This window comes from Bombus pascuorum, chromosome 17 (genome assembly GCF_905332965.1).
Source record: "Bombus pascuorum chromosome 17, iyBomPasc1.1, whole genome shotgun sequence".
Classification (NCBI taxonomy): Eukaryota; Metazoa; Arthropoda; class Insecta; order Hymenoptera; family Apidae; genus Bombus; species Bombus pascuorum.
Genome location: NC_083504.1, coordinates 2,103,384 through 2,130,428, shown reverse-complemented (window position 1 = coordinate 2,130,428; position 27,045 = coordinate 2,103,384). Strand labels below are relative to the sequence as shown.

Here is a 27,045-nt window from a genome sequence, read left to right as displayed (position 1 = left end):
GAAGGATTAAACATTTTTATTAGAACGTCAATAAAAAAATGAGAACAAATGTTGCATCTAACGGTGCACTGTGTTGAAACACTTCAAACATAATGTGGCTCGTCGATACAATCTGGACGATAGATGGTCACCTTCTTGGTCCGATTCTTAGCAATTTTTGATCCTAACTGTTTAACATTTTTTTATAACACACTCTGCAAATTTTCGTGCCAGCTACGCTTGCCCTTCTTTCTTCTGCGTTTCGTGTCGCGATCTTTACGAATAAGTATATTTCACGGCTCTGGTGAATGGCACTGTGCAAGGTGCGTCGCGAGTGCCATTCTAAAAGCTGATACCTTGATTTTTGTTTTTCTTGCTCATTTATAGAGTACCATCGCGTTTGAAATTGATGTATTTAACAATAACTCTAAAGCTAATTTTATATATCACTTGAGGGTTCTTCTATGTGCTGTAGAATATGCTACCATTTGCTCTGATAAATCTACAGCACATTTTCCTCTGTTGTAATCTACCACTACCATTGCTTTATCGCAAACATAATTTTTTCCGGACCTCTACCATTTCAGCCGAATGTTTTGTCGAAATCATAAAAATAATCGTAAATACTTCCTTATAATCAAATAATTGAGGTTAGAAGTGCGAACGTAACTTAGTGTTATATATAATCAGCAAATACTGTTTACTAATATCTTCTACACGTTTCAATGATATATTCGGCACGTTTTGCTTGCGACGAAGCAACAAATGCGAATGGTTTGTTGAAATAAACGAAGCCTTGTTATAATACGTCGCTATCAGCTGTTAGCAAGGCGCCATGTTGGTCACCCGTGACCACCAATAAGATAAATGGTCCATTGGGGAATCAATTTCTTATTTATTCATTATCATATTCACTATCATATTCATCATCAATTTATTATTATTTTGCCATTATATGCTTTGAATAATAAAAATACTCCCGTGGCATCCTCAGCGAAACATGTGATTTCGACGTGATAGTAAGTGTAAGTGCAAAAAAAATAAAATAATTGATAGTATATGTTATTCTATATTTTTAATAATTAATAATTTTTCATAATATTGTTAAATGAAGATCACGGGAGAGAAACATTTTCCCGCATGAGTGGGAGGGGGCGACTGTGGTTTCGTGGCTGAACCCTGCAGCCCTGTGGCTATAGCGAAGCCACGAATTCGAGGTACGAGCTGAAGAGATAAATATTATAAGCACATTTTCCTTGTTTACTTGATTTTGATACTAATTTATGATTAAATTGGAAGATTTTGATATGACGTAATTGAAAACGAAAATAATCTATTAAATCCAAAGATCTTTAATATTTGAGCAATTATCACTTGAATTTTCAAATTATTTTCATGTAAAAAATAATAGAAGATTTCATCTATCACGTACATGCACAATAGTTAACAAATATAAGAATTAAAAATTCATTAATAATTTAAATTCTGAGAAAATAAATAGCATTTAGAAAAGACAATTTTTTCTTACTTTTTCTTATCTTTCCAGGTATTCGCTGGGCCCAGGGAAATGGCCTCGTTTGATAACGTCGTTCCAGGGAGGACTCGGGACGACGAAGTTTCACGGACGATGGAGGGTGATTCGAGCGTTCCTGAGCTTCTCTGGATGGGTGATTGATTCGCTCTGAATGATTAAAGAACGCGGAAGAAGGGTGGTAGGAAGGGGGTATGGAATAATAGCGTTCGATAGACTCATCAAACTTTCTCAAGGAAACTTTAAAGAGTCCCGTCCAGCTTCGCAGGAAGAGTGGATGGATCATCGTGGTCGCTTTCGTTCACTGTCGATCTTGGAAACGATCCATTTTCGAAATTGCAGAAACTTTGCATCTTCTCTTTTTCGTTCATTTCTTTTATTTCTGCTCCTTCGAAAAACTTACATTTTTCGAGGAATTCTTAATCAGATTTTATTCCTTAACCATGTTTTATGAATATAGTTAAAGGAATAAAATTATGTTTTTAAGAATATAGTCAAAGGAATAAGATCATGTTTTTATGGACATAGTTACAGGAAGAAGACCATGTTTTATGAATATAGTTAAAGGAATAAAATTATGTTTTTAAGAATATAGTCAAAGGAATAAGATCATATTTTTATGAATAGAGTTAAAGGAATAGGACCATGTTTTATGAATATAGTTAAAGGAATAGGACCATGTTTTATGAATATAGTTAAAAGAAAAAGACCATATTTTATGAATATAGTTGAAGGAATAAAATTATTTTTTTAAGAATATAAATAAAATATGAATAAAATATAATAAAATATAAATAAAATCATGTTTTAAGAATATATTTAAAGGAATAAAACTATGTTTTTAATAATATAGTTAAAGGAATAAGACCATGTTTTTATGAATACAGTTAAAGGAATAAGACCATGTGTTTATGAATATAATGAAAGAAATAAAACCTGACTGAGAATTCCTCCAAAGTATAAGTTTTTCAAAGGAGCAGAAATAAAGAAAATGAATTAAAAATAAAAGATGCAGAGTTTCTGCAATTTGGAAAATGGATCGTTTCCAAGATCGACAGTGAACGAAAGCGACCACGGCGATCTATCCAACACAAATTCCTGTTTTTATGAATATAAATTTGTATAAAAATCCACAGTTTACTAATTTTACTTTCAACTCTAAATTATTTTACATTTCAAGCGTACCGTTGCTTGGATTTTTCAAACGCAATCGGAGAGAGTTGATGCAAGTGAGATTCGAAGAAGAGATAAAGTTCAAAAGTGAAGAAGCCGGAAGATGTGAAAGCAAAGAAATGATGGTGAAAGGGTTGAGATAAGCAAATAGACTTTCTTCCTAGGTGGCGTCAAAATTTGAATAATTTATAACTCGTAAACAGTGACAATTGTAATCAACTGGAACGAAGCTTTTCTGTGGCATCATCAGTAGTCAGCAATATTCGTAAAGAGACGGTAGCCACGGATTGTGGGACATGACCGGCGACACGGTTTGACCTGTCGTAGCCAAAGGGTTGCAACCTTTGATTTATTACTGTGCGAATCGAATTTTTTCAGCCGGAGAAAAGTATTCGTGTGAGCAGACGTACCGTGGGTGGTAAACTCTGCAGACGTTCGGAAACGAAAGGATAAAATAGGTCAAAGAAATTTCAACGTCTTCCGGACGATGCAACGATCTGCTCTCCAGACAGCAAGTTTCGAACTTCTTGATTCATTTGTCAGCTTTCTCGGTGTATAGATCCCAGCGGTGTTTTCTTACGTTCGAAGATTCGAAGAAAAATTACGTTTCACCGAAGTTAGCGTCTGTTTTTGCAGCTCCGCGCATCAGCAAGATAAAATATATTCCTGTGTATAAAAATAATATTAAGAAGATAAAATGCATATCGTCAGCGACGTATCCGCTCGCCTACTTTGTTCATTGTCAATGCACACATATTGCTTGTCCGAAAAGTTTCTTTTATTTTGTGAGGAAAGAATAGATGCACAACGTTTTTTATATTATTTTGTCGAATTAGTTGGTTCCACGTTTGCATGTTGTAAAAAACACGCTTGCGAAGGGAAGACACTTTCCGGACAACCCTTATACGATGAGCTAACAATAACGGCAGTGTAAGACAAAATTTTTGGAATTTCAGCTTTAATTTCTGCCATCGTACGTTTTCATGACTTAAAAATATAATGAACTCTGATAAATGAAAAATATTAGTAAGCTTACTGCACTATAACACTTGGGCTAAATTAGAATAAAAATTGCATGGGATACCATGTCCAATGTGTTGGAAAAGCCAAATGTGGAATGTAGGTAGATGAATATTATGCAAAAATAAAATTGTATTCCAAAAATTCCCATTGGTAATATGTCGGAAAGAAAAAGAAAAAAAAAGAAAAAAATCAAAAATTTTATCGGATCGCACAGCTGCGATATCCAACTTGAATTATATTCGCGTGGCGTGGACTTCCGTTGCGCGAGCGTGGTCTCCGTGGTAGATAAAGATCGCGCACCTACCGTGACCACGAAAGACGGAATGAAAGATAGCGGTACTGCTTACGGAGGGTTATTGTGCTTCATCGGTTACGGCTCATCAGCTGCTGCAACTTCTATCTTCGCTTGGAAGAGGATCGAACGTCCCAAGGCACCAACTTCGTCTTGTACCGCCTTCTTCATGTTTCCCACCTTTTTCAACGTTGTTCGTGCTAGACGTCCTATTCAGCTGCGGCTTCTGATTGCTGTAAATCTTCAAATTAAAGAATAAATACCGCAAATTAGTTAGGCTTCAGGTCCTTGACAGGTAAACAGAGAATCTATTATACCTGGAACCTCACAAAAGATGCTGGGGTTTCTTTTTGAACTTCTTATGTGGTTTTTTCAAAGTTTATCAAATGCTTGGATACTGTTTTTACATTTATTGTGAGCTGTTAAAATGTTTATTTTATAATAGTATAATAAAGTAAGAGAAATTTATCTGATTCATTTTTTCTTATTAATCCATTATGATGTTATACACTAAACGTCTCATAATGTACAATAACTTTGATTATTTTGTGCAAAGTTCATGATTGAATTTTGAGTGATTGAAGCTTAGCTGATTCAAATGATATACCTTAGCCTGGGATCACACAGTTATAAAGGGTCCATACATTTATTAATTTCTTATTGAACGTATTCTATCATTCTTCACTTTCTTCAAATTTTATCAAATGCTTGAACACTATTTGTACATTTATTATGAGCAAAAGTAGCTGTTGAAATGTTTATTTTGTAATACATAGCATAAAGTAAGAGAATGTTATCTGATTCATTTTCTCTTATTCTTCCATTATCATGTTATACACTAAATGTCTCATAATGTACAATAACTTTGATTATTTTGTCCAAAGTATATGATTGAATTTTGTGTTATTGAAGCTTAGCTGACTCAAATGATATACCTTAGCCAGGGATCACACAGTTATAGAGGGTCCATACATTTATTAATTTCTTATTGAACGTATTCTATCATTCTTCACTGTTTCTTAAAATTCTATCAAATACTTGAACACTATTTGTACATTTATTATGAGCAAAAGTAGCTGTTGAAATGTTTATTTTGTAATACATAGCATAAAGTAAGAGAATGTTATCTGATTCATTTTCTCTTATTCTTCCATTATCATGTTATACACTAAATGTCTCATAATGTACAATAACTTTGATTATTTTGTCCAAAGTATATGATTGAATTTTGTGTTATTGAAGCTTAGCTGACTCAAATGATATACCTTAGCCAGGGATCACACAGTTATAGAGGGTCCATACATTTATTAATTTCTTATTGAACGTATTCTATCATTCTTCACTGTTTCTTAAAATTCTATCAAATACTTGAACACTATTTGTACATTTATTATGAGCAAAAGTAGCTGTTGAAATGTTTATTTTGTAATACATAGCATAAAGTAAGAGAATGTTATCTGATTCATTTTCTCTTATTCTTCCATTATCATATTATACACTAAATGTCTCATAATGTACAATAACTTTGATTATTTTATGCAAAGTTCAAGATTGAAGTTTGAGTGATTGAAGCTTAACTGACTCAAATGATATACCTTAGCTTGGAATCACACAGTTATAGATGGTCCATAAATTTATTAATTTCTTACTAATCCTATCATTCTCACCTGAACAAAAGCTCACTTCGATACCTGCTGAGCTTAACCTAACTACGAGTTTCCAAACTTCAAAGCAGATGCAAAAAGCTTCATTACCAGTGCTTCTGCATCCTCTGTACACGCTAAGTGCAAGAACTCTATCAAGCGTTAAAATGTCACAATGTGTGTGTTGCGTCATGAGAAACGAAACACCTCGGTGTGTCTCGACGAGGTATTTACAGAACGACTATCGATGCTCATTCTTACGTAACGCAGCCTATGAGAGACTGCTTGACGATACTTCGTGGCTGGCAACGTGAAGAGACCAGGCACGCTTAATTCGGAACCATTAACGCGCACCGAATCGATTGCGATTTTTCTATCGGGCCCACAGACGGCACGGACTTTTTGAAAAATGAGACGCTCTCCTGCACTCAAAAGTAGTCCTAAAACGCTTGAAAAAATGCCGACAATACGAATCCATTAATCTTGCCAGCTCGCGTTCCCGTCAGCTCTTTTCTTCCTCTTTTCTCTCTGTCCCGCTCTCGCCGGACCTGCGTGCCTCCAGGACATCCCTTTGCACTTACCACCTGGAGCAGCAACGATTTTCCAAAATCACCTCGCCACGAAAATGATTCACTTACAAAGTTGCTAGTCTATGATTTTTATACGTGGTTGATACATCTTGGTAGAAATTAGGTCTCGTAAAAAAAAGTAAGAAAATAATAGAAAATACAGTGGAAATTATATGTACTAATTTCTACACAGACGTATATAATTTCAGCGAATTAAGTGTAACAATATACGGTTTCTAGACAGAATAATTAAGGCTTTCTCGAGTGGCCGTATAAAAACATAAGTACAGTGGAGGCACTCGAGACGTCAGCGAACGCAGCGCTAACCTCTTTACCTCGTTTCCTCCTTCTATCATGGACTAATTCCACAAAGTAAAACGCCATTCGTCATCTTTTTCCAGACATCATCTTTTACGCTATTTTTAGTCCACATCCTATCTTTATTCCGAGTTTATAAATTCTCTTCTCTATTTCTTTTCTCGTTATGTGTCTGAACAGCAAAGACTTCATTCCACTTTCGTGTCGCGGCCATAAGACGCGGCATGAAGATATCGAAGGTCCTTGAAGAAGCAAGTCGAAGAAGGGATAGATGGGTCGTCCGAAAGCAATTAGCCTCGAAAATATTTCTGGGTTGCGTCCGAGGGCCGTTTACCAACAATGCGCCAGCGTTTTCGTTGTATGCAAACTGTCTTTCAGTGACGAAGGGTGTCGAATGGTAATTGTCGAGGTCACGGATGTTGGTCGACCTTAACCTAGTTACCTCCTTCTTTCCTCTGCTTCGAGCGGTAATCAGTGTCCGAGGGACGTTCGCAGCAATTCTCCCTTCGCAAGGGTTTCCCTGATGTCGTCTCAACGTGGCTCCGGGCATTTCTCCGACTGTGGGAAAGCTGCTAATTGGAAACACTTTATCATATTTAAATTTGCTTCCGTTGGAAGAGAAATGAAGATATAATTTTTAGACGGTTTTAATTGAAAGAATCAACGAACTTTTAAAGCAACATCTTTGCAGCTATGTATCACAAGCTGTTCTGTTTTATTTTATCTTATTAAACATTGCCAGAAGCAGTATTTTTGCTCCCAGATAGGAAAAACACATAATTTTACTTTTTATAAGATATGGATATTGATAACTGATTATCATCTAAGATGAAACTTGATGGATTATAATTGACACTGTAAAAGAGTTAGCCTTGTGACGAGTATCATCCGGACACAAATCCCAATCACAATTTCCACTACGTAAAATCGGAATCAGCATCCTCGTAACATGTTTGCCCGCACCATCCCTCAAACACTACTCATCTTCGTCTTCATCCATGCAACACTTTTCACGACGATCAGGCTCATCTTTCCGCCACGCGGGCCTTTCCACCACGACGTGTAACACGTCGGAGAAATTCAGCTGGCGAGCTTCTGGGCTTGCCGGAGGAAGGATGTCACGACGGCCGAGAGAGGAGGAGGATCGTCGCTAACGACTCCGCGAGCCGTAGCCGCGAAAGGTGATGAATCACTTTTACGACTCACTCGGCCATTCTTCCTCGTCCAAGGAGGCCGACTGTCGACGTAAGCCGCTATAAACGTGGCTTTTTCTCGCCTGGTCCGGGCTCCTTTGAGCGAGTCGCCGGAAGAGCCTGCTCGCCGCACGCAAATTGCTTTCAAGCAGCGATGTCAGGTGGTAATTGGTCGCGGGTCGCGGGTCACGGGTCGCGTTAACATCGTTACCATCCCCGTGCACCGATAATTATCGCCTTTTCCTTTCGTTTTTCATCTGGATATCGCGCGTAAAGTGGAACTACCGAACAGCCTTTCATTAAAGTGTATCTGAAACTTTCACTCGACACGATCGCGAGCCTGGCTCGTTGTCGTGTTTTCTTCCTGCGCGTAGTCTGATAAAAACACGTGTTTCTCTTGTCGCGTCGTGGCCAGCACGCCTTTCCAACTGCGGCTGATTGCGCCTTTCAGCGAGTCGCGTTGATTTCAGACTGCAGCTTCGCGCTCGCCGCCTGTCACTCAATGAAAGATGCTCAATCAGCGCTTTTTAGGCAGGTGGAAGTGAAAAGGCTTCTCTTTTTGGCTGATTCAAGTGCACTCGTGCATCGGAGGATCAATTGCTTGCTGGTTCTGTTAGTTAATTTCCAGCATCGACTGTCTAGCTTCTGAAAAGGACTTCAGGAATTGTGATGTTGTTTCATGTATCTGTAATTAGCTGGACAGGCAAGTGAAAGTTTTAGCAGGCTATTTAAAGAGGGTTTGTCATTCACCAATGAGGGTGACGAAATTGCACCAAGTGGATGAAATCTTCTGATGTTTTAGAAATACAAAACGTTCGATTGAGCTGTCTTCTGATGGTAGGATACAGGTCATTCAGTAGCCAATTTGATTATTCGATGCTTTGGAATGTTCTGTATTTCATGCACTTTTGTTACACTTGATCTAACGAAAAATATATATAGTTACGTATAAATCAATTTAACCATGCGCACTGTTGCGTCTTTCTGTTTCAACTAAGTTGCTGTACCTTTCAGAAGTAGCACGGAGGATCAAAGAGTGTCAGCGACCCATACGAAGATCAACCCCAATACCTAAGCCTTTGGAGGTGTGTAAGGGTGTCCCCAAGAGGACACAGTCCCCCTTTTCACGTCGACAAACGCGGGATCGTGACTCAGCAGCGAAATAGAATCTCCGGAGACTCGTGCTTTTCGCTTTGGATGGATCTGCTGCCAACACCTCCACGTGGGATATATGCGAAAATAGCCGGCATCTTTCGTAGATTTTAGGGATCCGGACACGCGTGTATTCTTATACGAAGCATGTCGAATTTCATTGCTCGAACGCGTAAATATTTGGAATATTCTGTAACCTGCAGATCGATCGCTCCCTGAAGACTTTAATATCGTCGAACGCGTGAAAAGTATTTTGAATCTACTTTCTTCCTTATTAGGTAGCCACCTGTTAATATTAGAAATTTATTAGCTTTCTTTTGCAATTGTTGAGAATTGTGCATCTCAATCGCCGAAATATAAATAAAGGAATACTAAGGTAACACTTAGGATTCATATTAAAATAGTTTTAGATTTATTTAATAAACGATTCCCAGGATCTTCTTGGGTACACATCTGCACGCGTCTAAGTGCTCCCTTTGTCTCACCATCTTCTTTATCGCACTATCAATGGAACAGTTGCATTCATCTGTTTTTTGAGACGCTGTGCGCACACATACTTCCGTACACTCATATTCACGTACCTGTGACATTACTACACGGCTGATCTAGTGTAGCACACAGAATATTTCAATACAATCTCAATAGGAATATTTTAAAATTGCTCTACATTTTCATCCCTTAAATATCTTCACGTTCACGTCTAAGGTTTTTTTTATTGTGAAAACTCATACTTATATATGTGTGTCACTACTACACGGCTAATCTAGTGTAGAATATCTCAATATAATCTCAATAAGTATATTTTAAAATTGCTTTACGTTTTCATCCCTTAAATATCTTCACGTTCACGTCTAAGGTTTTGTTTAATGTGAAAACTCATATTCACATATGTGTGTCACTACTAATACAGTATACACTATACTATACTATACATGGCTAATCTAGTGTAGTACACAAAATATCTCATACAATCTCAATAAAAATATTTTAAAATTAGTCTACGTTTTCACTCCTTAAATATCTTTACGTTCACGTCTAAGGTTTTTTTTATTGTGAAAACTCATATTTATATAATGGTGTCACTACTACACGCCTAATTTAGTGTAGCACACAGAATATCTTATATAATTTCAATAGAAGTATTTTAAAATTGCTCTACGTTTTCATTCCTTAAATTTCTTCACGTTCACGTCTAACGTATTTTTTATTATGAAAACTCATATTCACGTACGTGTGTCACTACTACATGGCTAATCTAGTGTAGCACACAAATTATCTCATACAATCTCAATAAGAATATTTTAAAATTGCTCTTCGTTTCCATCCTTTAAATATCTTCACGTTCACATCTAAGATTTTGTTTATTGTGAAAACTCATATTCACATATGTGTGTCACTACTAATACACTATACACTATACTATACTATACATGGCTAATCTAGTGTAGTACACAAAATATCTTATACAATCTCAATAGGAATATTTTAAAATTGCTCTACGTTTCCATCCCTTAAATATCCTCACGTTCACATCTAAGGTTTTGTTTATTGTGAAAACTCATATTCACGTACGTATGTCACTGCTACATGGCTAATCTAGTGTAGCACACAAAGTATCTCATACAATCTCAATAGGAATATTTTAAAATTGCTCTACGTTTTCATCCCTTAAATATCTTCACGTTCACGTCTAAGATTTTAGTTATTGTGACAAGAGGAATAATTTTATAGAGCCAAGAGTAACGTGTGTGTATGATATTAAATTTCGCCGTGAAATTACTTTGCAATGGAATTGCAAGCCATTTCGAAAACGCCTAAATTATCAAAAAGATACCTTGTTTGATATAAAAAGAATTTGTTTTTTTTAAACATTGTATGAACATTTTGGTTAGTTACACTAATTTTACAGCTTCATGGGGATGTTCTGATAGTTTTTGAAAATCCTGACGTTCCAACAACAGTTAACAACAACAATTAAATATGCAAATAGGACAATGCTTGGAAACATACGAAGGGTTAAAAGTCGAAATGATAAAGCGAGGGACAGGGTTTGTAAGATTCATGAAGCTGTGGTTATACGTTTTCTTGTTTCAAGAATGATTCTTGCGTGTAATTATACGCGATTATAAATGAGGCACCGTTGCATTGTAAATTCTCAGAAGTTGTAAATTATCATGTCACTGAATGTATAAAGAGATGTAGATGAACAGCTACTGATTGTCGATACAACGACCATAAACGTTTTTGATAAAAATTTATTTCCCTTAAACATCTGTGTCCAGCGCAATTCCACTATTTCTACACATTCAAACCAATCTGTATTTTCTTAAACGTTAAAAATCAACAACAACAATAATAATAACAATAATTTCTTAAATTTCTTTATCGTTAATTTTCATTGAATTAAACAAAGAAAATCCTTCTCTCTGCCATGTGTTCTATTTACCCTGTTTTCGTACTCGTTCGATACTCGACAATTATTTATCCTGATCCTGAAGGATCGATCGACTGGGTGACATAACTTGGTGAACAGGGAACGCCAAAAATAGGGAAAAAAATATCCAAATTTCCTGGTGATTCGTGATGTTGTCGCGAACGATCAACAAGTAAAGCGTAACAGGCCAGTAATAAAGCGATGAAAGTGATAAATCGCGACGGTTCCACCCCCAGGTCGGGCAGCGGCGTATTGCGTTATTAAAACTTTCCTAATGGCCGATAATAAGCAGCCGGCCGGGTGGATTGATATTAAATCGTAAACTACTGCGTTCTCATTTATCATTATCACGACGGAACTCGATGGTTCATAGCGCGCGACGCCTCCGGTTGCAAACTTAGCTGGGGAATTCCAGCCAAACGGGTTTTCACTGGAAAACGTTCCCGACAAGAGAAGAAATTCTTTTTTTCCCTGTCGCTATAAAAGACACAAAAATGTTGTCATCATTTGTATGCCAGTTTCCCTATAATTCATGTAGTTGATATTCTTCTCAGTAGAGAAGACATTTTTATAACACTCATGTATTCCTCAAGTTAATTAATCAATTCAATTAACATCCAATTAACCTTCTTACAGCGTTTGTATAAGATTTTATCACGCAATAGTTTATTATCGCATATCTTCTTTAAACCTACTAATATATATCTTCGCGTGCTCTACATTATATACCAAAAAAGTACATACCTGGTGTGACATCAGTTTCGAATGGATTGACAGAACAGAACCACAAAGACGAAAGGAAATCTAAATTCTCTTCAGACACCACTTTCTTCGTTAAAGAAGAGATGCTAATTGTACGTACAATATTATAATCATAATTCCTGTTGTACGACGATATTGCACGCATAGGCACAATACCCTTACACAGACACCTGCACAGGTATTTGAACAGAACACTAACCTAATTCCAACCTAACCTCAATAGGACACAGATCATGCTCATTACTGTATAGAGAGATCAAAATATTTAAGAGGTAATGTCTACTGGTTTCTTGTATACATTGTTAATTATATCACTCGCTTATACACATTTGGTTCTGTAGTTCTGTTTAATAAACATCACCGGATATTATTTCAATCTTATCTTCAAGATTAAATTCTAACAATTCCAGAGTAGCACATTGGAAGCTTCGATACTAAATTACATTATTGTAACTACCCAAGAAATCCCACTAAATGCTACCGTATGCACATAGAATGTGAAAGAACAGGGTCACAGAAAGTTTCATCTTTAATTGGTCGGTGGCACTTGAAGTGCTTGCAGCACACGTGGCACATGAGGTCTCATGGGAGATCTCACGATAATCGTCGTTTGGGAGATCGCGAGGACCGCGCAGAAGGGAGATGGCGAGGGAATCGTCGTTGACGAACTACGTGTGCAGGGGTGGCTGTGGGTGTAAAAGGGGGGTGTCATGCCGGCTCACCGGCAAATGTGATTGATTGTGTTTCGCCGGAAGAGCAGAGAAGAGGAGCGACGAGGGCTCGAGCAGAGAACCGGGAAGACGTGCGCGGCTGAATGTTGGATAAAGAAGAAATGTTGGCAGAAGACGGTGTCGCGGGGGTGGACAGGGGTTGAACGAGGAAGACGGAAGCTTAGAAAGAACGTAGGTTGGTGGAGACAGAGTTCGATCCGCAAAACGAGAAGACAACGTCCGCACAACCCTCTTTGCTCTCGTTTTACGTCATCCGCAAGCTCCTTCAACCCCCTTCGCAGATTCCACTCGACGCGGCGTTCCTTTCGTCCTAGAGAGGCAGCAAGTGGCCGTAAGAAAAATAGAAAAATAACTGTGGCGTCGTATCTTGCTTAACGAAAAAGCTCCGACTCGAGGAAGCGCAAAACCGGGGAAAAAACAGGTGACGCGCTCTCAGGGCTCGTTCAATTGCCACCCCTTCGTGTTCCGCTATTCTTCTAGAACTCCGTCGTTGAGAAATATTGCCACGGTGCCTTTATTATCGTCCCTTTAATGGCACACGATATTCTTCCTATTCCTCGAGTATTTTTCATAGCTTCTTGTGGGATAGTTGTGCTGCTTGAAATGGCTAAGTGATTTCTGAAATTTGATCTTCCACTACTATTTTTCCTACCTTCCTAAAATTTACTTTATTTTATTAAACGTTCCTTCTCTTATGAAATTACTTTCGCTGCAAATTCCATTGTCGGGGCGTGTGTCACTTGTGTCAGGAAAAGCAGTTTCTATATTCAGCATCGCTCAGTCTCGACTAGCAAAACGGTAAAACGGCTGGCCGAGAGAAGCCTCGCCATCCTACATTGTCGTACCATGGCAAAACAGAGTGAGTGTGCTCTTTGTGTAATGACTCGGCGCTTTATATGCTTTGCTCCACGCAGCTGATCGCGGGTAGACGTACTTGACCGAGTGCAGTGAGACACTTGTAGAGCACTAATATAAACACGCGGTGAAAGAACGCCGGAGCCATTACTTTCAATTTGGTCCGCGTCGAAACGTCTTACGTAACGCGAGATTCCGTGTGCACAGCGGCCGACGAGACGTTCTGATAATTACGCTGACCGATAGACCGTGAATAGTTCGATGGTTCATAAGCTTCTTTAACAAAGAATATTATCAGCCTAATGGACCAATGGACCGAATATTTTCGAGATATCAATAAGATTTTGATATTGATGACATTTTCTACTTACTCGCTGTATATTGTTAAATGGCCATTTTACTGTATCATATCGCTCTATTCATTCGCGATTACACTGCGGATTTCTCTACAAATTTATGGTTTCACTAGCGGAAATACGATGATGCGTTCTAAATAGAGATTTGTTTCGCTATTTAAGTATAATAATTATTTTACCTTAGATACGTTGTATATTTTAATTATATGCATTTCAATTAAATATCTGCACATTTAAGTTTCCCATAAATGGATACACGTCAAAGCTTTGCTAACGCGTCTATTAGTAAGAAGAACCTCCAAATACGATAAAAGCCGCGTCACCCCGGCGACATGTGCCAATTAGCATGGTGATATCATTTAACCCCCGATGTCATGATCTCAATAACGTTAGACAGCATCGGCGTGGTTTTCGTCGAGCATTGACCATGCTGGCGTAAGATGGATTTCAGAAGGATGGAGGCGGGTTAAGGAGATCCGTAGGAGTGACTATACCGTTCTAGGTACCCTCGAGTATGGCCCCATAAGGGCACAGGATCCACGCTTTCCGTGGCAGGGGTTGGTCTCGTGCTTCCGCGGAGTGGGGTTAGCTGGCGGCAGAGTAAGAGGAACGACGAGGAGAGGGGGTGTCCCGGCTCTCCGCAACGGCTCGGAGCCAGCCGGTCTCGTTGGACCTGGAGGGAGTTGGGAACAGAGTTGCCGGAGTTGCCAGACGAGTTTCTGCCGAGGCAGGACGAGCTCACTTTCATGGCTCTCTGACAGCTTGGTCGGCGGTCGATGGTGCCTATGTTCCTCGGATCGAATCGCTTGAAAAAATCAGTGTGAAGTGAATGGGATCGATGGGAGTTTGAGGAGGTGTCATACGGTGGTCGGATATTTCAGCGAAATTGAAGATTTAACGAGCGATTGGTAGGACTTTTCCAATACATCGGGGACATTGATCGAAAGTTAGAAAGATTGTCGTCGATAAAATAGTGTAAAGTGTGTATGACAAGGAAAAAATTGTAAAGAATTCTAATGTCATAGAGAACGAGTGCGTAGAAGAACTCTGGTGACCGTCGCTCGCGAAGGAGGCACGAAGAAAGAAGTTGGTGCACCTGCCGCAGTGGTTCTCGTGGCGCCACTCACGTGTTGCATGCGTGCCGCGCTATCCATCATGGTCGCAAGCTTGGAGCAGCTCTGATTGGTCGGTGCCGCGGTCACGTGGTATGGTAATTGGGCTTCGGTGGGCGGGAAGGAGCGAACGAGGCCGCGGAGCTTCGTGGAAGATCGCAAAAGTGGCGGAAGGAGAGGAGAGGATAAGCAGCTGTCCACCGGGAGTCTGCTACTCTCCGTGGTCTTGCTCTTTTCGCTCGTTTTCTCTCCCCCTGTCTTTCTCCCTTTTCCGTCTTCTGCGTCTAGACACGGTACCCTTTCCCCTCCGGTGGAAAAAGTCACCCTGCTCGCGGCGGCAGAGAGGGATGTCGGCCACGGGCCACAGTGCAGTGCGGTGTATACGCTTCCAACAATGAATATCATCAACATGGAACCGTGAGATTCTATGAATTAAACGTGGAACATCGACGGAGAGTCAGACGAACTGGAAAGGTACCGCGACTACCGTCGATCATTGTTTGGCGTGTAACGAGACTCGAATCGTGGAAGCGGGCGTCGCGAGGCGAGAAATCCACGCAAACATGAGTTCATTTCTGATGAATCCATCCACCGGCGGTGGATATCACCATCACCAACATCAGCAGGCAGCTAGCAGCCATCATTTGGCTGCCACTTCCGTGATGGTGGATCCAAAGTTTCCTCCTAGCGAGGAATACAGTCAGAGCAACTACATCCCGTCCACTGGAGCGGATTTCTTTCCCGCCAGCGGGGGTGGTCATCACTTGAATCATCCGCAGTCTCATCAGCTGCAGTACGGTTATCATCAACATCATCATCAAGCCGCGTCCACTCCTTATGGAGCGTCGTCCGCGGTGCAGCTAAACGGCGGCTATGCCGGCTATGGTAGCTACTATGGGCCGCATCATCCTCATCATCAAGTGCACGCCGTTCATCACGCGAGCCTGCATCCTCATCATCACGCGGTGGGCGCCTTGGCGATGCCGCCGGAGGCTCAACAACCGCCGCTCACGTGCCCATCGTCGATGCAGAACCAGCAACAGCCACAACAGCAGCAACCACCTGTGTCCGCATCGACTGTTCTCGGCTCCACTCCGCTATCACCGGGTATTATGCAGAATCATGTGCAGCCGCCGGATAGTCTTCAACATCATCAGCAGCCGAGTCAACAGCAGACACCGCACGAAAGTAACGCGTGCAGTCCGGCGAGTTCTAGTCAGCTGCATCGTGACAACTCGCCGGATCTTCAGCAGCAACCGGCTACCGGTCAACAGTCTCAGCATATACAAAACTCGCAGCAACAGCAGCCGACGCAACAGCAACAACAGAACCAACAGCAGTCGCAGCAACAGCATCACGTGGACGAGGCTTCCGATCAGGATGACATGGAAGATGATCAAATGATGGACGGGTCGCCGGGGATGCTGGAGGATGAGGAAGAGGAAGAGGAGAACGGGGACCGTGTGATTTATCCGTGGATGAAAAAGATTCACGTTGCTGGTGTCGGTGAGTTGGAACTTTCAACGCCCCTTTTTATTCATACATCCCAGGGACGATGAAGATTGAGCAATTGTAGCATGGTAGCTTAATTTAGACAAGTCCCACCACGAAATACGCTATTTTCCACGCTTTAATTCAATTTTAATTGATAGTTTGGAAATTATACGTTAGATATTGGCAAGAAAGACTAACGATCTTTGTCCGACGGAACATGACGACTCCATAATCCTAGGTTTTACTACTTAAAAAACGTAGTATTCGTCTATGTTCCATTTAGCCTATTCTTATATTCCATATATTCTAATGTACTATTGTATTATTCAGTTTTAAATACGATATTAATCAGTTTCTTTGTCTTACTTCGACGTGTTCTCAGTTTCATCGTGTTTTCTGACAATCCGATTCATTGCACGTATTCGCTTTTTTGCTGCTATTAGCTCACTATTAAACGTCTGACGATAAAAACATAATCGCCATGTGTTTACCACACGCCACGGAGCGCATGACGAGAGTTCGGAAGCGATGTTGCAGGATTTACCTGTGAAACTAATACGCCGAGGCCGCAAGGTGACGCGTTACCGAGCAGTCGGAAGACTGATGGGCTGCAATTTATCGTTGCACCTTCCGATCACCTGTGCGAGATTTTAGAAGCCTACCCATTTACCACCTATTCGGTTACGCTTAGTGCCGCTATTCTTCATCTCGTATCACACGTCAACTTGAGAAATAGCGAACTTTAAGGACGACTCTAAACACGTATTAGAAAAACAGACAAATCGACGGAAGGTTTATCTCGTTGTTAGAAATAGGTTTCAAGCGTAGACGCGTATTATACGATCGTTTTTCTTTCTTTTTTCTATTTTGTTTACCTGCTTGTAGCTCGTTCGCGTTACAAACAGATAGACTTTCCTTCCAAAGAAGCTTTTAATAAAAATTACTTGGAACTTTTTATATTTCCTGCATACGTGAATGTGGTCTGTCTCGTTTTTTAAGAAGCTCGATATCCACTGAATATAAAATGTTGAGGAATTACGCGATAACATAGTACACAAGCTTGGAATACTATTCATTGGAAACGCGGCGTTAGGAATGGCATGAGCGGTACGTGTAACGAACGTTCCCGTCTGCGCCAGGTATTTCGCAGAAGGATTATGAATCTACAAAGGGAATTTTTGCAACGTAATATGCCAGAGAATTGGGCTGCCTTTGCAGCCTCAAATTTCTATTCCGTTTTGACCGGGGAAAGTGCTGTTCATTCCAGCTTGCAACTATTTCGCTTTTCAGGCCGTTCTACACGGATACTATCGAACCGGAATATCATAATTCATATTTCCAGGTAACAAAAAATATCATCGATGAAAGAAGCACGGCGCACCGTATGCGAAACAAGTTTTTAACGCGTCGTTCCACCGTAACAAAGGTTTTCTTCCTACATTTTTTTCTTATTGTATTGTAAGCTCCGTTGGAATCGAGCTATGGTTAGTTGAAAGCTCGATAATTAAAAAGCGATTCGTGTAGTAAGTTTGAAAATTATCTGAAAATTATACGTATCTAGGTAGTTTTGGAAAATTTCATTTTGATTTTAATCTTCCCTTGTTTTGTATATTTTATCTCAATGCTAAAAAAATGGTACTTTTTTAATATTGATTTTATGAATTTCGAAAATGCTTGGAATATTCTTCTGCTTAGTTTTATATAGAAATTGTTTACCAAAACTTATGTAAAAGAATGCAAAATAATTCTAATTCGTCGTGGAGAATAATCTTATGAGTCATATTCTTCATTTTCTTGCAAGAAGAGAAAGTTAGTTGTGTCAACTACCAGTATCAGCGTATCATCTATGACATTCTGTGTTATAACTGGACTTAGAATATTTATGTAATTTTATATTGTTATTAAGTTTAAAGAAGTTTAAATTCAGATTTGTTTTACGGTTTACAAATTGCAACAAGTACTCTATTTCCAATGCCTGATATTTTTTTGCACATTGTTGTACCCTTAAATTACACACAAATGCATAAAAGTTAGTGCAGTTAGTTAGAATTCCTTCTTTCTCACCAACATGTTGCAGATGTACATATTTCAAATGAAACAAATTTTTCAACTATTAATAGAAGATTACAAAAATATCATTTAATACCAAACACTTTGTTAACGACAATGGAATAAATTCCAACAAACAATAGTCAAATATTATTTTAGTAATGTTCTATCCTTGAAATCCTCCTCTGGTGATCTTCACGTTCTTACAATAAAGATGTGAGTTATTTTGATTTGTGACACTTTTTAGATACACGTACAACATGTTCTATCCTGAGAAAAGAACATAACTGTACTGTGAATATTTATGGAATTTTATATCGTTACAACAAATTGAAGCTTCAAAAAGTTGAAATAGAGATTTGTTTTACAATTTAGAAATTACAACAGGTACTCTACTTCTAATGCCTGATATCTTTTTGTACATTGTTGTACCCTTAAATTACACACAAATGCACAAAAATTAGTGCAGTTAATTAGAATTCCTTCTTTCTCACCAACATGTTGCAAATGTACATAATTCAAAAGTGGCACAACTGAAACAAATTCTTCAACTATTAATAGAAGCTTACAAAAATATCATATAATACCAAACACTTAGTTGACGACAGTAGAATGAACTGCAACAAACAATAGTCAAATATTATTGTAGTAATGTTAACAATGTTTTAGTAATCCTTGGTCCTTGAAATCGTCCTCTGGCGATCTTCACGTTTTTGCAACAAAGGTCTGAATTACTTTGATTTGTTGCACTTTTGAGATATGTTCCATCCTGAGAAAAGAACATAACTGTACTGTGAATATTTATGTAATTTTATATCGTTATAATAAATTAGGAGCTTCAAAAAGTTTAGAGATTTGTTTTACGCTTTACAAATTGCAACAAGTATTCTACCTCCAATAGCTGATATCCATTTGCACACTGCTGTACCACAAATGTACAAAAATTAGTACAAATTTTTATCCCACCAACATGTTGCAGATGTGCATATTTCAACAGAAATAAATTCTTCAACTATTACTAAAAGTTTACAAAAATATCATTTAATACCAAACACTTTGTTAACGACAATAGAATAAATTCCAACAAACAATAGTCAAATATTATTTTACTAATGTTCCATCCTTGGTCCTTGAAATCCTCCTCTGGCGATCTTCACGTCCTTCCAACGAATGTCTGAGTTATTTTGATTTGCGACACTTTCGAGATACACGTACGACATGTTCCATCCTGAGAAAAGAATCTTCGTTTTCTTTCGCAAGCTCCAAATGCATCCTCGCGGAGCGTCGTCATTTTTATCCGCAGGAGTATCATTTTCGCGCATAACACGGTCCTCGCTTTCGCGTTCAGTGCCAGTAAAGTCTGGTATGCGTGTCCGACGGCCTGTCGGAGACTGCAATCTCTCCCCCTTTGGATGTTCGAAGCTCAGCGGCCGGACGTTGCTGTTAGGAGGGGCTTCTCGAGACCGTCGGTCAGCTTCGGAATGGAATGTGTCTGCACAGATTCTAAACTGAACTCGCTGCCATGCTTCCTCTATCGTGCTCGTACGGACCACCAAGGAACGCTTCTAGCATGCCACGCGAGGATTGACGTCGCTTGTGATACGACCAACGAATCGATGCACCAATCTCTTCTCATGTGTCACCTTCGTCGCGACCTGAACCGATGCTAGTGACGAGCCACGATGGTCACTTCTGATATCGAGTCTCGGTTACGAGTCTTTAGAAGAAAACCATAGAACTACGATAGAGGCTTATGATAAGGGGAGAAATAAATGGGGTGTAAAGTGGACGAAGAAATTGTACTGTAGAATTTCGTTCGTAGGATAACCAGTTTCTACGCGCATCTCCATTTATTTGGCCTCATCGAGGGATGTGCAATTCTTAATATCAGGATTTAGTGGTTGTCTTCATCATGTGTGATTTTTCACCTCTGCAATATGCTTGAAACAATTTAAATAATTGGGTTCAATAGACAGTTGCATCAATAAATGGAATTCTTCTGCTTAAATTGGAGTTCATATGACATTGGAGTTAGTTGAATCTCTTCATTATTTATGACATTTAGTTTATGTAATGTTATTATTTTATTTATTTTTATTTAGAACGTGCCTTTTGGCTTTAGACGAGCTTTCGGTTTTACATCTCACGCTTTCTACATTCTGTCAGTCTTATGGCGTTATCACCTTATTAATTCTCCCTTGTATCTATCTAAACTCTTTTCCTTGTCTATTTCTCTTTTCTTATGTATCTACCTTCCCTCCTATGTACTCTGTTATATTGCACTGCATTATATATTCTGTCTCTAAAATTATGGCAACTTTTGGGCTCTTGCCTGCTTCCTGTGCTTCCTTATTATCGCTCCTCTTTGGGTTGTATTGCCCTTCTCTTCTTCATTATTATTTTCAATTTTATTAATTCTTCTCTAGTCTCGTTTAGTATCTTTTTTGTGTCCTTTGGTCCTCACGTTAATTTGTATTCTTCTATTAGGTGTCTTCTTCTTCCCTTTTACATAGCCTGCATCTTCTTTCTCTCTCTTCTTTACAGTATTCCCTTGTGTTGCTTTGGTCTCGTTTGTTTATGTAATAGAATTTTATATTTATGTGAATAGAAAAGTTATTTCATTTGACGCTAATTAACATTTTTTGAAGTTTTACTGTGGAAGCTTGAAATGTTAAGTAATGAGAAAAAGAAGAAGGGAGAGTGATGCAAGGGGTTGAAAGGGTGAGATAAAAGTATACTACAGTTAGGTCATTCAAATTTATTATGGGGGTTGTGAAGAACACAAAACGATTAGAGGATCGTTGTTTGTCACTTTGATTTTTACACCCACTTCTTATGACTGTGCATTTTTTCTCAACGACTACCTTAAAGTCAATCTTCATCGCGGTATCAGACGAATAACATGTCAATTTATCAAGCACATGAGACTTTTTCGCTTCTGTTCATTCAATTGTGTAACGTCGCTCAGATGATGGCATCTGAAATAACGCAGAGATAACAAGTTCGATATTATTTCAATATTGTATGATCTTATTTGTAAATTTGGAGTATTTATGACTATATAATATTTGTGATTGTACTGGGACTATGAGAATGACCAAATAACTTCAGACCTGCACTTCTTCAAAATTCTTTCTTCTGAACAATTTGCTTTCAATTTTGCTGTACGTGCAATTTTCATATTATTTCATAATATAAAGGACCAATTTGAATTTACCAAATATATGTTAAAGTATCAAAGCAAATTATCATTTTTTGGTTAACTTTAGACTTACATTTCTTCAGGATGCTTTGTTCTGAACAATTTGCTTTCAATTTTGCTGTACGTACAATTTTCATATTATTTCATAATCCAAAGGAACAATTTGATTTACCAAATATATGTTAAAGTATCAAAGCAAATTATCATTTTTTGGCTAACTTTAGACTTACATTTCTTCAGGATGCTTTCTTCTGAATAATTTGCTTACAATGTACATATAATTTTCATATTATTTGACAACCAAAAGGATCCATCTGAATTTACCAAATTTATGTTAAAGTATCAAAGCAAATTATCATTCTTTTGACTAACTTCAGATTTGCATTTCTTCAAAATGCTTTCTTCTGAACAACTTGCTTTCTATTTTACAATGTAGGTACAATTTTCATATTATTTTACAATCCAAAGGAACAATTTGAATTTACCAAATTTATGTTGGAGTATCAAAGCAAATTATCATTCTTGTGATTAACTTCAGACTTGCATTTCTTCAGAATGCTTTGTTCTGAACAATTTGCTTTCAATTTTGCTGTACGTGCAATTTTCATATTATTTCACAACCAAAAGGACTAATTTTGAATTTTCCAAATTTATGTTGGGCCATTGGAGCAAATTACCATTTCTTTTACTTTTTGCCTAAGAAGAGATAACTTTGATAATCCTGTTAGAATTTTGACAAGTATTTCAGCTATTTTCTTCAGCTATTTATTTCCATACTATATGATCTTATTTGTAAATTTGGAATATTTCTGACTATATAATATTTGTAATTATATCTTTACTATGAAAATGACCAAATAACTTCAGACCTGCATTTCTTCAACATTCTTTCTTCTAAACAATTTACTTTCAATTTTACAATGTACGTACAATCTTCATATTATTTCACAACCAAAAGGACCAATTTTGAATATACCAAATGTATGTTCAAGTATCACATCAAATTACCATTTTTTTTACTTTTTGCCTGAGAAGAGATAACTTTGATAATCCTGCTCGAATTTCGACAAGTATTTCACCTATTTATTTCCATACTATATGATCTTATTTATAAATTTGGAATATTTCTGACTATATAATATTTGTAATTATATCTTTACTATGAAAATGACCAAATAACTTCAGACCTGCATTTCTTCAACATTCTTTCTTCTAAACAATTTACTTTCAATTTTACAATGTACGTACAATCTTCATATTATTTCACAACCAAAAGGACCAATTTTGAATATACCAAATGTATGTTCAAGTATCACATCAAATTACCATTTTTTTTACTTTTTGCCTGAGAAGAGATAACTTTGATAATCCTGCTCGAATTTCGACAAGTATTTCACCTATTTATTTCCATACTATATGATCTTATTTATAAATTTGGAATATTTCTGACTATATAATATTTGTAATTATATCTTTACTATGAAAATGACCAAATAACTTCAGACCTGCATTTCTTCAACATTCTTTCTTCTAAACAATTTGCTTTCAATTTTACAATGTACGTACAATCTTCATATTATTTCACAACCAAAATGACCATCTGAATTTACCAAATTCACGTTTACAATCTTCTTACTTTTTGCCTAAAAACTTCGATAATCCTGCTGGAATTTCGACGAGTATTTCAGCTATTTGGCGCTCGAGCAACGCGGCCTTGAGATATCGGTCAGCCGATTGGAACATGTAGAGCCAGTTGTTTCAGCGTTTCACTGGAGAACCATGGTGTCGATGCACGTGTCACGCTTCTTTATCCATTGCGATCGGTGATCGCGCGTTCCATGAAGTGGAGCGTGTACCATTAGACGGTGACACGTCGCCTCGACGGTATCGCCAATAGTACAAGTCTTAAAATAATGATGCTTGTCACTGGTCGAAGCGTGTACTCGTTCGAAAGCTGCAACAAATTTAACATTCAGATAGTACACCTTGAAAATGCTCACATGGATGCACGTTATTAATTGTTTGCTGTATTTTTACTTTCCATTTGTTATCACGATTCACTTTCGATCGATCCATTCCTTTTTTTCTTTTTTTAGCGATTAAACAAGCCTTTTGTCGAGGTTGTTAGACGTATGAACAACGAAACGCGCGGATAAATTGTAAAGTAGAAAATATATTTTAATACAAAAATGTAAATACAAGTCGGAATATAATTTGAGCTGGTGCAGATCTGCCCTATCCACTGTTTATGGTCTCCCTTCGTCCCAGTCTTTTGTCTACACGCTGAGAAAACCGAAAAGACCAGACGTAGAGTTTCCTTAGAAGTAGCGGCCACTTCAACACCTTTGTTGCACACGAAAATCCTGAAGAGTATCTCGAGACTGTTAATTTTAGATCATGCAGGTATAGGTCTGTTCTTTATTCAAACAGAATTACACTTATACCTTAAACGTAACACGTGGAGAAGCGTGTTAGAAGGAGGAATCGCCAGGAGTGAGGAGAATCCACGATAAAAATGCGATTGTATTAAAGAATCCATTCATCGAGTTATTTCTCAAGTCGTTTCTATAGGTGTCGCGGATAAATAAGAAAAATCGATTGCCGCATATTAACTAGAAAAATCACGCGATAACATCGGCGTGTAATTGCTTGAATAATCGCTTGGCTATTCGTGGCGTGCTATTTTCTAACGACGGATAAGGTCGAAACGATTACTTGCTAAAACTCTGTAATCACACAGAGAAAGCTAATCATATCTATTCATCATTAAATATAATTTCAAGAATATATTATTTCCACTTGTTCGTTCTATTCTCAGTGTCCTTAAAAGCAACCATATTTACGATTTTAATAAATTCGACCAGATTCTGGTCTCTAGAAGCCAGTCAACTAACTGCTCTCGATGTCTCTGTTTGGTTCTTGCAGCGAACGGCTCATACCAGCCAGGGATGGAGCCGAAACGACAGAGGACCGCGTACACGAGGCACCAGATCCTCGAGCTGGAGAAGGAATTCCATTACAATAGGTACCTGACGAGACGGCGACGGATCGAGATCGCTCATACCCTGGTGTTGTCCGAGCGGCAGATTAAGATCTGGTTCCAGAACCGGCGTATGAAGTGGAAGAAGGACAACAAGCTGCCGAACACGAAGAACGTACGCAGGAAGAACGCGAACGGTCAGACAGCGCCGCCGTCAGCGAAACCGACCAAGACGCCGGCCACCAGATCGAAATTGGCAACCGGGAACAACAACAGTCAAAGGAAGAACAACAACAATTCCCCGTCGAGTGGAATCGACGCTAGTTTGGACTCGGGCGTTGGTTTGACTGACATGGCAGACGTGCACGCGGTGAACGCTGCTCTTCCGCATACGAACGTGGTTCACCCGAGTTTCCAAGGTCACCCGCATCCTCTGGCCCATCTTCAAGCGCAGCTGAGTCATCATCATGTGAGTGGCATGATGGAGGGCCCGACGGGAGGACCGTTGGGACACATCGGCTCCGGAAGTATCAGTCCTCTTGCCCCGGCGACCAGTCCGTCTGGACTGTCGCAGGTCTCCGCGCCCATTCCGCCACCGGCGATCAAGTCCGATTACGGGCTAACGGCGCTGTAACATCCGTCCGGGGAACCGGACTGTTCAAGTCGACTGCCGGGTTTTGTTGGTGCTGCTAGCCAGGGGTTCGTTGCTGTTTGGTCGTAATTTAAATTCGTCAGCTATTTATCGAGCAAGTTGAAGTTTCATAGTAGAGATTCGACGAGTTCTACAGGAGCTGGATAGATTGTTTAAACGACCGAAGAACGTAGTTGGCTGCTACTGAACGCATGAGGGTAGACACTTAAAGAGGAAGAGCTGCGTCACCCTTTGATCCTTGCTCGAATCATTGTTTGATGGATGATCTGTGGGCAAGAAAGAGATTCGAGTAGCCGGAAGCGCCGATCCTCCATCACAACCAGCAGCAGTTCTCCAGGACGAATTCTGCTATAATCCTGGAAAGGAACATCAGTTGCTCTGGAACGTGGCCTGGAAGCCACGGTGATTCGCGCAAATCGCTCGTCTATTGTGTCTCAGTCGAAACAGTGACCTGAATACACAAAGGATGGGACTGAAGTTTCCTGCGGGCGTTTCTCCTCCCTACACGGCTGAGTCATCATCATCTGGATGATACGGCGGACGATCGAGCGGCTGGTCTGGTAAAACAAATGGGCGCTGACGATGTCGGTTACTAACTTTTTTCACTCTCGGTGCTCTCTGACCGTTCGGCTTCACAGTGTGTGTCACAGGATCGTCGAGGCAACAGGGACGCTGAGGTCTTTGCAAGTGAGAAGTACCATGGCGCGTACTTGAAGACTGAGTGACTATGTCGAGGACGTTTGTCAAGTGTCACTAGGTGTAGAAAACAGGGTTGAGGATTTACAAGCTCTGGTCAGGAACTGATAGACACGGCACAGTTTATAAAAGAGTGTGGAGAGATGTGAGTTATCGTTTGAAACTTTGTGAAAGAACGTCGAGCCGAGTGTTCGTGCGTAGCGTTGACAAACTGCACTTGATACGTCGTAAGTTAAAATTTCTTCTTTCTAACGATCCAACTCTCTGCGTTTCGAAAACGCCATCACCTTCGATATTCATCCCTTGCGTTACTTCTATTAGGTTCTTGTAAGATTGAAAATTAATTCATTGAAGAATATTTCACAGCACGTTACTGGGTTTTCCAAAAGTCGGAGCTTTCAATCCCTCGATTCTTCCAACCTTCCACTATGAATTTTTCTTTTGTCGAAAGCTCTGCTTCGATAGATAACCGCCCCTCCACCCAAACGTAAAAAAGGAATCGATTCGTTTCACGACGCGTGAAAGTGTACATACACCTAGATAACGTACGCCATGTATATAGTCGTGTAAAGAAATTCTTATTGCTATGTGATTAAAATGCATCATATTTCGTATGTCATTACGTAAGTGTGCGGTCTTAGTGTCTTAAGTATTCGATAGGGAACTGTCACGGAACACATTTATGTTCACCAAGCGAATCTTTGAACGTTGTTTCTAACGTGTAGAAGAAGGATTCGTTTAAAAGGAAATGTACAGTGACGCCTGCGTTTCGATATGAACATGTTTATGCAAGAATAAGAAAGAAAAGGTTAATAAAGTAGCGAAGAGAATAACTGAGAATATTTGTCT

General features: G+C 39.0%; 1 protein-coding gene and 1 long non-coding RNA gene across 3 annotated transcripts in view; one reads left to right on the top strand and one right to left on the bottom strand.

The window, feature by feature from the left end:
• Nucleotides 1–301: 301 nt before the first annotated feature.
• The window catches only part of LOC132915540 (uncharacterized), a 289,361-nt gene continuing 262,617 nt past the window's right edge, over nt 302–27,045 (bottom strand). For both annotated transcript variants that reach the window (XR_009659892.1, XR_009659894.1), the window contains exon 3: nt 302–605. This is a non-coding gene — a long non-coding RNA (uncharacterized LOC132915540). The remainder of the gene's footprint in view (nt 606–27,045) is intronic.
• On the top strand, nt 14,577–27,029 carry LOC132915470 (homeobox protein Hox-A4). Its single transcript, XM_060975291.1, has 2 exons — nt 14,577–16,629; nt 24,794–27,029. Exons 1-2 carry the CDS (start codon nt 15,687–15,689, stop codon nt 25,480–25,482), a joined length of 1,632 nt encoding a protein of 543 aa, XP_060831274.1. The 5' UTR covers nt 14,577–15,686; the 3' UTR covers nt 25,483–27,029.

Bases quoted from the DNA above. Each gene is read 5' to 3' on its own strand.
- LOC132915470 (XM_060975291.1), top strand. From the start codon at position 15,687: ATGAGTTCATTTCTGATGAATCCATCCACCGGCGGTGGATATCACCAT. The intron at 16,630-24,793 runs GTGAGTTGGAAC...TGGTTCTTGCAG, and splicing joins GATTCACGTTGCTGGTGTCG to CGAACGGCTCATACCAGCCA.